Source organism: Rhipicephalus microplus, chromosome X, assembly GCF_043290135.1.
Source record: "Rhipicephalus microplus isolate Deutch F79 chromosome X, USDA_Rmic, whole genome shotgun sequence".
NCBI lineage: Eukaryota > Metazoa > Arthropoda > Arachnida > Ixodida > Ixodidae > Rhipicephalus > Rhipicephalus microplus.
Genome location: NC_134710.1, coordinates 455729734 through 455744559, shown reverse-complemented (window position 1 = coordinate 455744559; position 14826 = coordinate 455729734). Strand labels below are relative to the sequence as shown.

At 42.1% G+C, this 14826-nt stretch overlaps 1 protein-coding gene across 3 annotated transcripts; it reads left to right on the top strand.

Annotated features, from left to right (window-relative positions):
* The first annotated feature begins 1832 nt into the window (after positions 1-1832).
* LOC142776645 (uncharacterized) lies at positions 1833-7472 on the top strand. Of its 3 annotated transcripts, none has more exons than XM_075880633.1 (3): positions 1833-1964; positions 4106-4398; positions 5854-7468. In XM_075880633.1, exons 1-3 carry the CDS (start codon positions 1952-1954, stop codon positions 6127-6129), a joined length of 582 nt encoding a protein of 193 aa, XP_075736748.1. In that variant the 5' UTR covers positions 1833-1951; the 3' UTR covers positions 6130-7468. The 3 variants fall into 3 exon arrangements, with proteins under 3 accessions (XP_075736748.1, XP_075736747.1, XP_075736749.1); XM_075880632.1 differs by having other exon boundaries at positions 1841-1960; positions 5854-7472; XM_075880634.1 differs by having other exon boundaries at positions 1842-1978.
* Positions 7473-14826: the final 7354 nt, after the last annotated feature.

Genomic DNA, 14826 nt, shown 5'->3' with positions numbered 1-14826 from the left:
TTATTGTGGGTGGGACCCTGTATTCGACGCCATCTCGTCGGTGGGGTCCCATTTATAGATACGCGCAAGTCGCACTTAATTCGCTCCATTTGCTTCGATAAAGCAGTCTTCCAGGCGTACATAGCTGTAGCATTTCTGGGGTACCCCGATTAACCAGCCTTGGAACGCTTATTCATCACATGTATATACGAGTCCGAACGATATGTCTCGTGCTGACACAGCTAGGGGAAGCGTAGCGTTCCCCGTCGTACCGCGTCGCCGACGCGACACGATCACCTGAGAGAAAAAAAAGTAAGGGGGGAGGGGGGCAGTGCATCAACTTCTGCGACTCTATTCAGGTTTCCCGTCATCCCTAATACTGAGACGCGATATCTTAATTGCACAGCTGTGCACACAGCCTGAGAACGCGCCCCGACTTCTGCTAGGCGTGGTTCATTCCGTTAATTAAAAGGGGCTCCTAATTGCACTGCACCGACGCACTTGACTTCTGCTAGGCGCTGTTTATTCCGTTAATAAAATGGCCTCATAATTGCATGGCCGCGCCACGCTCGACTTCTGTAATGCGCGGTTTATTCCGTAAGTATTAACGAATTCTGTAACACGCGGTTCATTCCGTTAATTAAAACGAATTTAACTTCTGCTAGGCGCGGTTCAAATCGTTCATTAAATTGCCTCCTAATTGCACGGCAGCACCGCGCTCGACTTCTGCTAGGCTCGGTTGATTCCGTTAAATAAAACGTATTCTGTAATGCGTGGTTTATTCCGTAAATAAAACGAATTCTGTAACGCGCGGTTCATTCCGGTAATTAAAACGAACTCAGCTTCTGCTAGGCGCGGTTCATTTCGTTAATTAAATTCGCCTCCTAATTGCACGGCAGCGCCTCACTCGGATTCTGCTAGGCTCAGTTCATTCCGTTAACTAAAACGCATTCTGTAATGTGCGGTTTATTTCGTTGATTAAATTGGCCTCCTTAGTGCATGGCAGCACCATGCTCGACTTCTGCTAGGCTCGGTTAATTCCGTTAATAAAAACGAATTATGTAATGCGCGGTTCATTCTGTTAATTAAAACGGAATTAAAACGGCCTCTTAATTGCACGGCAGCACCACGCTCGACTTCTGCTAGGCTCGGTTCATTCCGTTAATTAAAGCGGCCAGCGTCGCTCATGCGCTCGCTAAATGCACCGCGGATGGCACTAGACTCTTACGGAGAAGCCACAACTACAGGAGAAAATTTTTTAGCCAAATTTAGCTGCAGTTGCGCAATAACCACCCCAAAGCCTGGCAACTAATTTATGCAACGCCAAACGGAACCCTACCCTCTTTTTCTTCCTCGCTCTTTCAGTCCGCGTTACAGTATAGTATATATATTGCATTCTCACTTTCAAGTTGACTTATTATGCAGTTTAACTTACCCTTCGTGGGTTCATCGATATGTTTCACATAATTACAGAAATTTACAAAATTTTATGCCTAAACATAGTTTGACACAATCTTCGCTAAAATATAGCCTTAAATTTATGAGAAAGGCAGTTTTTCGGTTCATCCGGTGGCACATTTTGGGACACTCTATGAGTGCGGCACTGCAGTGAGGGCTGTAGTTTTTCGCCAGACTTGCGTTCGCAGACGCCAAAATTGACACGTTATTTTTTATCACTTTTTGCATTGTTTTTGCATTTTAGTTAATACCTCTGTCACTTCGGTAGTCACCACGGTTACGACGACCGCCCTTAGGTCTATGAACTGTTTTTACACGACAACACAAGTTGTAGTTAGTCCGCTAACGACTATTTTCAGAGATGGAGGTAGGCAACCCCTGCTAGTGCTATGAACTGACAACATGGCGGCCCCCATGTCGGACGCAAGCAGCTCGGCTGCCAGCTAAATATCTAGGAAAACGCGTGTCAGCTGGACCTTTGCGATGACGGAGACATTGATACGGATTTTGGAAGATGCATTACGTGTGTAAGCATTGCCACGTAAGACTTGCTATTTTAAAGAGGCATCTACCTTCCCGATGTGGCAGCTACGCCTTGGATTTTCACAGAACGTAACTGCGCAGTTCTTGACCTGACAAGGTTCTCTTTGTCGCTGCTACAGTGTACTAGAAGGGGAAGTGTGTCGTGCGCGGCGCGCTACATTGGAAATAGTGCGAAAACAAATCGACGACACAGAGACAAGAAGGACACGAGTGCTAACTTCCAACTGAGTTCAATGCGCAGAGCGAGAAAATATACAGGGGAGACAGTAAACATGTGAGAAAAACCACATGGCACAAAGAGGAAAACATGAGTAAGACAAAAACAAAAACAACAAACAAAAGCACAGAAAAAAAGGCAAAGTCTATAGGGAAACGAAACGGAAAAGTAAAGATAATATAACTACTTGCGCACACCGAAACCTTCGAGGATGCTTAGTTCTTTCTCGGACAGAGACACGGAGGGCTTGCTAATGCAAAACACCTGTCCGCGTGCCATCTGCGCGGCCTCGACAATGACCCGGGTGCGCTCATCTTTGTGCTTGTACAGCATCGCTGTGTCCTTGAAAAGAGCAACACAATTGCACTTCGTGCAACTCCAGCTCTGTTTGCCCTCCGGCTCTGTTTTAAAATGTTGTACCGACATTCGTCTAGATAGAGTAAAAATGCAAGCCAAAGAAATGTGTCGTAAACTAGAGTTTAAACCGTTAGCACAGCATATCAGCAAAAGTGAGAAAATGGGCTCAGCATGTTTTTTTCTGCCAAAACACTTAAGGTTGACATGCCCTTCCGTATCATTGTGACAGAAAGTGGTACGTGGCAAAAGAGACTCGGCTTGTTTATTCACACCCATCTAAAGTGCCTGAAGATTGATGACCCATTTTGGATCAAAAACTTGCAGGCGCTGATAGAATTTTTCAAACCGTCAAATCAATCTAATCTTTTCGGCTTTTCGACTAACATAAAGGACCTATACTACTCCCTGCCTCACGATGAGGTATTATAAGGTATAAGGGATTACATGTAAATCTTCGGGGAATTGAACTTTCAATTAAAAACTGGCATCAGTGCGCAAGATTTTCTCGACCTCGTTTTGCTGTACCTTACCCCTACCTTCATTCAATGGAATGATTGCATTTATCTGCAGAAAAAGGGTGTTTCAATCGGCTCATGCATAGCACCTCTACTCAGTGATATTCTATTGGCAAAAATGGGCAAAAAACTACAGAAAAAGTTAGAAGGCTCGCATGTTATCAAAGTATTCGGATACGTGAATGATTTCTTGGTTCTTCTGAACTTTAGCCCCTCTATGTACTACTCAATTGCGACTCAGACGATAGGTGTCTTTTGAAGATTGTTTAAAGCCTCTTGTGTTGACACATGAAATATATAAGGAAAGGAAATATATAAAGGCAACAAGGTAGTTATAAAGTGGAAAAAACAGGTATCCAAGCCCACAGAGGTGAAACGGGGGCTTAGGCAGAGGTGTCCTCTGTCACCCTTGTTATTCATTATGTACCTACAAGGCTTAGAGGCCAAATTAGAGGGAAGTGGACTTGGCATCAACCTCTCTTTCATCAAAAAAGGAAAACTCATTGATCAGGCACTACCAGCATTAATGGACGCTGATGATATAGTGCTAATGGCCGTCATCAAGGAAGATTTGCAGAGATTGATGGACATCTGTGGTAATTAGGGAGATAGGTTAGATTTGAGATTCAGTAAGAAGAAATCAGCAGTCATGATTTTCATAATAATCAAGGTTGTTAGCTTAGGACACAGGAAGTCACGCTAGAGGTAACAGATTAACATTTAAACCTTAACAATTAAAATATGATATGGCCTTTTATCACACAACATATCTGTGGAACCAGTGAATAGTGGGTGATTACTAACAAGCTGAATGCATCACACAGATGCTTGCTATCGTTGTACACATTATGCCCAAATTGGATGCTTGCACTCCAGTGCCCACCAATGGCACAAAGTATTAGCTGAATGCGAGCCCATTACATCCTTTGAATTACTGAACACTAAACCTATAAATCATAGTAACTTCACCTTAGGTGAAACTCACCCTCTTGTTCTGTTCATTTGTTATGATTTTGTCCTTGCTTCATTCATGCAGGCTTTGAAGTCAAGCTGCAGCGTTCAGAAGATGGGAACTGCTGCGCAGTGTTAGATGTAACAGCTACCATGAGAAGAATGAAGCAACTCGATTCAGAAAGAGAAATAATCTTCGTTGACTGGACATCACCTTGCGATTCGATGCACAGCACTGTAACGATGATGCTGGCTGCAACAAAAGCTGGTGCTATAGCGATAGCCGTATTGATCCATAATTCCAAATCAGCTCAAGGATATACCGCAGCGTTCAGCCTTCTGAAGGAAACCTACCAACTCTGCTTTGGAGGATTGACAGTAAGTTACATTATCATATTTGTTATTAATAAGATGAAACAGACAATCGTGCCAAGGAAAGTATAGGATATGTCATCAGAAGTTTTTGTAAGGTAAATGTGAAGAAAGAAAAGTGGACGAAAAAATAACTTTCAGTTGGCAGGACCGAACTTGCGACCTTCAAATAACGTATCCGATGCTCTACCCACTGGGCTACCATGGTGGCTATTCACACATGCGCATTATATGTTGGAGCATCAGTCAGCGCTGCAAGTAGCCATGACAGCGAGTGCAGAACACTCTTTATGAGCCTGTTTGGCTTCGCATAGCACGTGATTTTATTGCGAGCAGGCAGCTCACAAATAATCTCTTACACAATACCTAAAGACACAAAGTCTGCCAGAACGAGACCCTCACTACGAACTAAGGCAAGAATTGTAAATTTAAGGACTCAAAGTTCACCCAGAAGTTCACTTAAAATTTAGCATTGCACTGTGACAGAATACGCAAACACGTCGTACATGTGCAAGGGTATAAATAACTAAGTCAAGTACTACTAGGGGAATTAGTAACAAGCAATGCGCTAGACAATGTTCAATGGCGAGTAGCAATTTACAGTTGCACACGAGGCAGAAAGTACACAACCATTGCATACTGGAAGTTTCACATATGGGGCAGTATTTTGGAGGATAACAAAGAAACTCGACAAGATAAGAACCACACAGCATGCAATGGAAGAGAAAATGAAAGGCAAAACATTATAACGAACGAAGGTAGCAAAGCTATTCAGAGAATTCGAATGTGTAGCAAATATCTGTGTTGACATCAGGAAAAAAAGGCTCTGACTGTGTGTTATGCTGCAAATGTCGTCGAAATACAGTATAGCGTTCTGTCTCGAGGCACTGCATGAGATATGGAGGCCATCTGGTAGTAATGTAAAGAAACAAGAGCTTGTGCAGATGCAGAACCCAGGGACACTGGCTGATGGCAGCAACACATAGTCTGCAGAGCGCTTTTTTGTGCAAGGTGAAGCGTAATGAAACACCCGCACTTTCGTGAATAGCGTCACAATTTCAGTGCAGCATAACAAACACTAGGGTCTTTACAATTACGTATCGATGTTTTTTGTAGTAAAGGAGCAAAGAACCTAAAACTTGCTTATTGAGGTTATGCCTCCTAGATGCATATTTGCTTTTTTGATCAACAATTTTCATAGGTATGAGTGCAGCCACCAGATGAAGATGGGTGGGTATTGAAGAAGCACCTAAACTTTCACTGGTTGGATGAATTGCGTGGCAGACTGACAGACCAAAATTTATGTGTTCAAGCATCCCAAGACACACTATAACTTTTTAAAAAATATATCAAGGTACGGAAAATGCAACTAAGACAGATAGTGAGTTACATGGATTACGAGATGGGCTTGGCAGCTGTAACACAATGCAGTTCGCTTATTCGTTCCTCTCAACAATGCAGGTGTTCCTTGTAACTGTCACTCGCCTGCTGATGCCCGGCCTGGCAATCACTTCGTTGGACCCATCATCAAACTGCACCTTCCTACCTGGCAATGGCGAAGCAGGCACTGTCCCGCCGCCCCTCCGCTACCGCTCCGACGCTGTTGCCTGCACCGTGGCTAGACCACTCCTCCCCCACTTCACCTTGGACAGCCCGATCGAAGTCAACATCACCACTACGAGCACCTATATATCGCGAACGGTAACCGGCGTCAGTTTGTGGGCTTGGCAGCTGTGACACAATGCAGTTCGCTTACCCGTTCCTCCCAACAATGCAGGTTAGTAAGCACAGCAGTCTTTACGCAAAAAAAATCAAGTGATTACTTTCTAGTCCAGCTGCCGTGCCCACAGTATCTTGTCGCTATCATTGCCGAGTGTTTATATGCCGTTTACTTCGTACTCTTGTTGTTATCTGGTGACGTTGAAACTAACCCTGGTCTGGAAATGAACGAAATTCTCGCAGAACTCGGAAAGATCAGCGCTGGACGAAACAAACTAATATCCTATATTGAAGAAGTAAAGCAGCAACTCCCCACAACCGACAAAACATTGTCGGATCTAGGAAAGCGTATGACCGAACTAGAACGCCATTACCAAAATATTTTGCCCATACGAGCTGACATTGCCGCAATTCAAGCCGACGCTACCGCAACCACGCACTTAGCTTCCGAACTTGAAAAACGGCTGGATGACGCAGAAAACCGGTCGCGCCACAACAACTTAATCTTCTATAACCTTCCAGATACTAACGCCAAAGAAAAAAAACTGAAACAGAAGAACTTATCATTAACCACTGTCTTGAACACTTGAAAATAAAAATTGAACCAAAAGAAATTGACTGAGTGCATCGCCTCGGCCGCCACACCAATGATCGTTGCCGCCCGATAATTGTCAGGTTCACATTCTACAAAACCAAAGAAAACACCCTTTCCAATGCCAAAAAGATGAAAGGAACAGATTTGAGCATTGTCGAAGATTATTCCCTCTCAGTTCGTGTTTCCCACCGTCATCTCTTTGCTTTCGCTAAGCAGAAATCAGGTAAATTTAAGATCCGTTTCAAAACATTGTATATGGGTTCCAAACGGTACATTTTTGACCACGGATCATAATCGGTTATAGAAGTCACATAGCGATCACCGCGCCCGCAGACTAAACCGCACCCTCGCCAAATCCAAACACGTAAGGAACTTTCTTTTTCTGTTATCTTTACTAATGTTCGTAGTCTCATGCCGAAGTGCCAACTCGTGTCGAACTTTGTGGCGTCTTCTAACAGTAATATTTTTGTACTAACCGAAACTTGGCTAACCGATGAAGTTACTGATGCCGAAGTGCTCTCGGACTCACCCGATTATCAGTTATTCTGCACCGACCACAAACGCGGCCGGGACGGGGGTGTGCTAATCGCTGTTGGCCCAGAAACACCCTGTTCTGCTGTCAAAATAAAATCTACCTTTGAAATTCTGTGGCTGGTTTGCTACGCTTCCCCACAAACATTCCTACTCGGGGAGTGCTACAGGCCACCGAGCACCAGTTCAGGTTTTTCACGTGATCTAAACAATATAATGAGCACACTCACGACCACCTACCCTAGCGCTCGCATTTTACTTTTTGGAGACTTTAATTTCCTGAAAATTGATTGGCATAACCCTGCACCCTTGTCGGCATACGATGTCGAAACAAACGATTCTACAGACGTTTGTTTGACTTTTAACTTATCTCAACTTGTGTCAGAGCCCACGCGCATATCAGGTGGCTGTGCTAACATCCTAGATTTATTACTAACCGACCGCCCAGATTCTTTATCGTCCATTTCATGCCTACCCAAAATTAGTGACCACAAAGTAATACATGCAGAATTTTCCTTCTTTTGAGCGGCGTGACAAACTCAAGAAAACAATTACCTTATACGATAAAGGTAATTTTGAGGCCATTAACAAAGAACTCCAAAACTCCTTTCCAGACTTCGAACATAGCTTTCACTCCCGATCTGTGAGCAATAATTGGGAGATTTTAAGCAATAAGATGAATTAACTAATTAGCAAATTTATCTCCACAACATCATTCTGTAGCACGCCACAGAAACCCTGGTTTACAAACAAACTAAAGAGACTAGCGAATAGAAAAAAGCGCCTTTTTCGAGCAGCAAAAGCGAAAGAGACGCATGAAGCTTGGGTGAAATACAACGCAGCCGAAAAAGAATATACTAGCGCTATTAGTAACGCAAAGTATACGTTTTTGAACCAGCATTTACCAGGCATGCTAACCCATAGCACACGTAAATTCTGACAGATCGTGAACCCTCGGTCTGCCAGCACCATCCACCTTACTAATGATTCTGGTCATATTCTCTCAGATGACCAATGTGCTGATGCTTTTAACAGCGCATTTTCATCTGTATTTACTAACAAATCTAGCGTACCTTCCTCTCCTGCCCCGGTGCTGTTGACATCCTCCATGTGCTCAAATGTTTTTTGCGCAGGTGGTATTTTAAGTATTATTCAAAACATGAAACTGTCTTCATCAGGTGGCGTCGACGATATTAACTCAAAAGTGTTAAAAAAATATTCATGACACAATCGCCCCATTTCTGTGCTTGATGTATGCGCAGTCGCTCTGCACAGGCATTCTTCCAGATGACTTGAACATAGGCAAGGTCGTTCCTATCTACAAATCAGGTGATAAGAACTGTCCATTGAACTACCGTCCCATTTCTTTAACAAGCTTTCCTTGCAAAATCATGGAACATGTCATCTACTCTCACATTGTAAACTTTCTAGATCATAACAACTTTTTTCACCCCAGCCAGCATGGTTTTAGAAAAGGATTCTCATGCGAAACACAACTAGCAATATTTCTTCACGATCTGCATGCTAACCTTGACAACAACTTACAAACTGACGCAATCTTTCTAGATTACGCAAAGGCATTCGACACAGTACCCCACCAAAGACTAATGCTAAAACTATCCCAGTTAAACTTGGACTCAAGTGTACTAAACTGGATCGAAGCATTTCCAACTAACCGTTCTCAGTTTGTGCATGTCAATAATAAATCTTCTGCTTACCTCAAAGTAACATCAGGCGTACCTCAAGGTTCAGTTCTTGGCCCCCTCCTGTTTCTGATATACGTCAACGACTTACCCCTCAGCGTATCCTGCAAAATCCGCATGTTTGCAGATGACTGTGGGATCTATGGGACAGTAACTAACATTCACGACTAAAATCTTTTCCAGAACGATCTTAACCACATTCAAAAATGGTGCGATAAATGGCTTTTGTCTCTTAACCCTAACAAATGCAAACTCGTTACGTTTTATCCGCCGCAAGAATCCTTTCATTTTTTTCATATCATATCGCCAACGTCCCTGTACAATCACATCCATCCTACAAGTATCTAAGTGTCACACTGCGTTACGATCTCACTTGGAATGCGCATATTACTAACGTCATTTCATCAGCAAATAAAACTCTGGGCTTTTTGAAGCGTCACCTACGTGATGCACCAAAACATGTAAAGTTGCTGGCATAATTAGTCCCTCATCAGATTGAAACTCGAATATGCCTCTTCCATACGGAACCCGCCCCAAGCATACCTCATTAACGACCTCGAATCTGTCCGAAATCGTACCGTTCGATTCATTCACTCCCAGTACTCATACGACATCAGCATTTCATCCTTGAAAGCACAATCTGGTTTATCACCCCTCTCTGTTCACCACGGTATCGCCACCCTTTCTCTCTTTCATAAATTTTTTCATTCTTCTCTCAATGCAGCTCCTTACATCCTCCCCCCGACATACATTTTACACCGCAGAAGCCATCCACTTCAAGTGTCCCGTTATCGCAACAGAACTGCCACTTTTTCGGCTTCTATTTTTTCCCGCGCCGTCAAGGATTGGAACGACCTTCCCTGCTCCATTGCTTCAACCATCTGCCCATCATCCTTCGCGACAAATGTTACAAATCACCTGTGCGGCGAAAGCTAACGTGTTCAAATGTTCTCTTTTCCTGTGTATCCACCCCTTATGTAATACCCCCTAGTGGGGTCCTTAAGGAAATAAAAATGAATGAATGAATGAAAAGAGATGAAGGAATACACAGGCATAAAAGGACATCAGCTTCTACTGGACAGGGTAATTTTGAAGACGTTAAGTGAGGCTTTAATTCTGGAATGGGCTTAGATAGACCAATAAGGATATTGACGTAAAATTTTTCACAGAAACTTTAATAAAGAAAAGCACTCTTTCTTTTAGAACAAGCATAAATGAACCACAACACATGAAATAATTATTGCCTTGATATATATTACGAGATAAACCCCAAGCCCTCCTGCCAGTGCAGGTCATCTAATTGCTTTTAAAAATGAGTCGTCAAAGTTTATTTTTCTTCCTATTTGCAGTACTGCCAGACATTAATGACGGACAATTCATCAGCAGAGAAAGCAGCTCTACAGGCTGTTTGGCCGTAAGCAAAGCAGCTTCTCTTTTTTTTTCGTGTTGCCCAAGCAGAGTGGCGTTGGCTAACGTCAAGCCATATTTCCATCCCAAATGATCAAAGGAGAGGCCTTATGGCTGCATTCAGGAAGGTTAGTGCCTCAAGCAAAACTAACACAATTAAATGGGGCTAAATTAGTAAATAAATAAAATAAATAGTTCGGATCAAATAATAGTTCCAATGCATGCGTGAGGTAACCCTTTGTAACTTGCATACAGGAAAACTATATTGCCCGAACAATTATCTCTCATGTAGACCACCATGCATGCCGAACTGGAATGTATCGCCTTCCACGTGGGCACGAGCAGAAAAATTTTGGGTCTATTTTCTTTTTTCGCTTTTCAAATTGTTAGTTGGCACTTTTGATGTCTCTACTTCTCTCCTAAGTTGTTGTTTGCATGCCCTGCCCATGAAAAAGTTGCACACAAGATGTGGTTGGGAAGGTGCGAAAAATGATACCTACAAGTAGCTTGACTGGCTCTACCTTCGACTACTTAGCAGTGGACACTATAGGCAAACTAAATGAAACATGTACACAGAGAATGTTGTAGCTGCAATACTAGCTTGTCAAAAATTAGTGAAACCATGCAAAAATAAATAGCAGTAACATTTAATCACCGCGACAGCACATTGCGCAAACATCTAGCACTGAGCCGCTATCAAAATAAGAGTACTGCAGAAAGCATGTCTTTTGGATCAGCAGCCAAATACAGTAAGCACTGATCCCCTATGGCAACCTTTAACACATCACGTCTTCACATACAAGCAGCACTTTCTCTGGAGCTTTTGCCCACTTTGTACAGTGTACCGCCCAACATTTTGCTTTCATTTCCAGAAAATTAAACTGAATCTCCGCAATATTACTTGCGCTTTCTAAGGAATCATTTAATAAAATTGGCATTTACTGATGAGGTATGTTGAGTTGAAAGAAATGTAAGTGAATCTTTTTCAGATAATGTATGCAGGTAATCATGAGTCCATGCAGGCCGCCATTGAAGACCTAAAGCTGCTGAATTCCGAAGCATACATCCAGCACGTAATGGCCTTCTTAGAGCGAAAAAGGAAAGAATGGTTGCTACTTTACCGCAGTAACTTGACAACACGAGGTCACAACACAAACAATTTCGCTGAATCTTCCACCAGAATACTAAAAGACATTGTGTTGTGGCGGACTGAAGCCTTTAACGCCATAGCCTTGATAGAGTCCATTTCTGAAGTTTGTTAAACGTACTTTCAGACAAATATTCTAAGGCATGCGAAAGACCGCATTTCATCCCATCATATATTATATGACAACCTGTTTAAGAGGATGCCAGAAGGGGCAGGAGAAACCAATATAGATCAGGCGAACCAGTGCTACAAGGTATCAAGCACCCAAAAGGAAGATGTTTATTAAGTTTTGCGGTGACAAGGGTATGTGTACCTGTCCAGCGGGAACCACAGGTGCCCTTTGTATGATCCAGGCGTTAGTCCACCAGAAGTTCGGGGGCATGTTCTCAAACTGCCCAACATTGTCCACAAATGACCGCCACCATCGCATGTCAATCTCTTGGACAAAATTGTCCCAGTATTGAATTTTATTTGTTCGATACCACCGACAGAACCGAACATTGAGCCAGCAGCCATACCATGTGTCAACACTTATGATGCTTATTCAAACAACGAGCACCATTCCCGTGTGCAGCTGCCCTCTACATCCGGCTTAAAGGAAGAAGACACAAAGCTAAGCGCCCACTAACAAGATTCACATTATCAACAAAAACAAGTTAAAATAACGACCTCCATTTCAACATACCTTTCCTTATCAGACATAACCAAAACAGTTGCAATGGTGTGCTTGCATATCAAGTGCCCTCAGCCATGCAGTTGTGCATGTTGCAACTGCAACAAGCACAGACTCAATAATGTTCACATGCCCCCCCCCTCAATCCCTGGGGTGGTTTTCTAAATCACTCTGCTGTCTTGCTAGTATCATCTCGCACCAGTTACCGACTTTTTCTTTTTTAATGCAATGTGTGACAGCCATAGGTCAGCGATCTCACTGACGAGCCGACTCACTTGGACTCGCTGAGACTCAGATTGAACCGCTTGTCCGAGTGAGTCCCGGTGAGTATTATTTTCGCGAGTTTGAGTCCCGGTGAGTCTGGTGGAAGAGTATTTTCGTGAGTGCGAGTCAGTTCGGCTCCCGAAAATTTTGGGGAGTGTGAGTTCGAGTGAGTCCACAGCAAAAAATACTATATCCTTGGTGAGTCTGAGTGAGTTGTGCACTATCTTTTGCCGGCTTAAGGTACTTATAATTGATCTTTAAGCATTATTATCAGCCTTACCCAGATTCGCGTTTATACTAACATCTACTAAGAAGCATTCTAAAGCAGTGTAATCATAAACTATTTCATTATCTAATAACTAGAGGCATCACCCTACTGAAACGCTCCGTAAGATGCAGAGACCTCAAGTACGGAATTATTGGAATATGGAAGACGTATGATGCGGACTCCGCATAAGACGTATGATCTTATGGAAACTCCCCATCTTATGGAAAGACGTATCATGCGGAAACTACTGAAATGTGGGCATGTTACGTCTGAATCTAGTGCAAAGCAATATATTGTGTAAATTGAATAGACGCCCACATCTTGAGTACATGCAATACTGTGTACAAATCACAATATTTCTTAAATGTGCATGATGAGGGATTGAATCATCGGCATCTTTCTAATTGTCGTGATGCGGAAGCAAAACTACCTTTTAAAGAAAATACATTACAAAACTACTAAATTAACATGCTAGCGATCATAAATGGTGGTTACAATGCAACACATTAATGCAGTGTTCTATGCAAGACATAAAGAACTTATAAAGTTATTATTATCAATAGAGAAGCATTATTATACACATCAGCCCTGCTACAGTCAATATATTTTTTATTTGTCTGTATGCTCCATCTGTAAATAGTGACCTTGCAGTGTTGATTGTACACAAAATGAGGTGACTGCACCGTAATTTCACAAGCTCCACCTAAGCCATAGGATGGTGGCACAAAACACAATGTAACAGCAATTTTAGAATGAAATGTTTAAACATAAATAATAATCATAGCACTGTGAAAGTGTGGCGCTGTGTTTATCTCATGAATGCCTTGTGGAGATCAGCGAAATGCTGCTTGAGGCTCCGGCACCACAGTAAATTTCGAAGGTCACTGCCATAGAACCTATGTGTCCTTCATAGGCACCTGGAAATGAAAATAATTGCACAAATAATGTCAGAAACACATGTTAGCACAATAGTTCACATGCACAAGAAATATAACACAAAGAATGAAACTTAAAATGTAAGGCACACAATCCTTCATGTTATGCATATGTGAATAATAGAAGAAATAGGTGTATAAATTAGTTCTGCCACATTAAAGAAAACAGCATGCTTATCATAGTGAAAATAACTAGTTTGTCACGATTTTCAATGGTAGAGATAATCAATTGATATGTCCTTAGGAGAATTATGATTTAAAAGCTTCCTGCACAGTAAATCTTTAGGAACTACCAGTGAAAGCTCTCAATGTACATTTAATAGTGTGAGCATGTACATCTGCTGCCTTTATATTATACATTTTGTGCACGAAATTGTCATCTTGAACAATTTTAGAGGTATACCTATGCAAATTATGAAGGTTAAAATCACCATGAAAGCAAGCAGGATCAGGCAGGTGCCATTAAAAGTCTGTGCAAGCCAGATATCTATAACCGAACTGCACACATATAGGGGAGCAAGAGTAACAGAAATTCGGCTGCTGACCCGCATGTCGCGGTATCAAACCCCGGCTCCATTTCTGATGGAGGCAGAAATGCTGTAGGCACGTGTGCTCAGATTTGGGTGTACGTTAAAGAACCCCAAGTGGTCGAAGTTTCCAGTGCCCTCCACTACGGCGTCTCTCATAATCATATAGTGGTTTTCGGACGTGAAACCCCACATATAAATAAAAAATAACAGACATAAACTGCCAACAGAAAAGTTGGGTGCATGTGCTATCTGTAAGTGCTTACACCTTACTACATACAGCATGCTCATTCCATTTTATATACTGATATTGAAAATAACTGCTCTATTAGGAATGAAAAAGGTAAGGTAGAAATGAACGACTCTACAAAAAGTGACCCTATTATGACATCACGTTTTCTTATAACAAAATTGACTAAGACTCTCAAATATCATTATGCAAGAAAAAAATCTTCAAAAGAACAATGAAGTTTGAAGTCATAATTTTTAATATGGCTACTATGACTATAACCAAGAAATCAACCTCAACATGGCTAATGTTAGTTTTAAGGCCTATGTTCACTAGACAATGAACTATACCACAAAAAGCACAGCGTTCACGCAAAGCACAACACAAAAAAAGCAGTCCTTTTTGTTATTACCTACAATGCCTTTAAAATGGTATT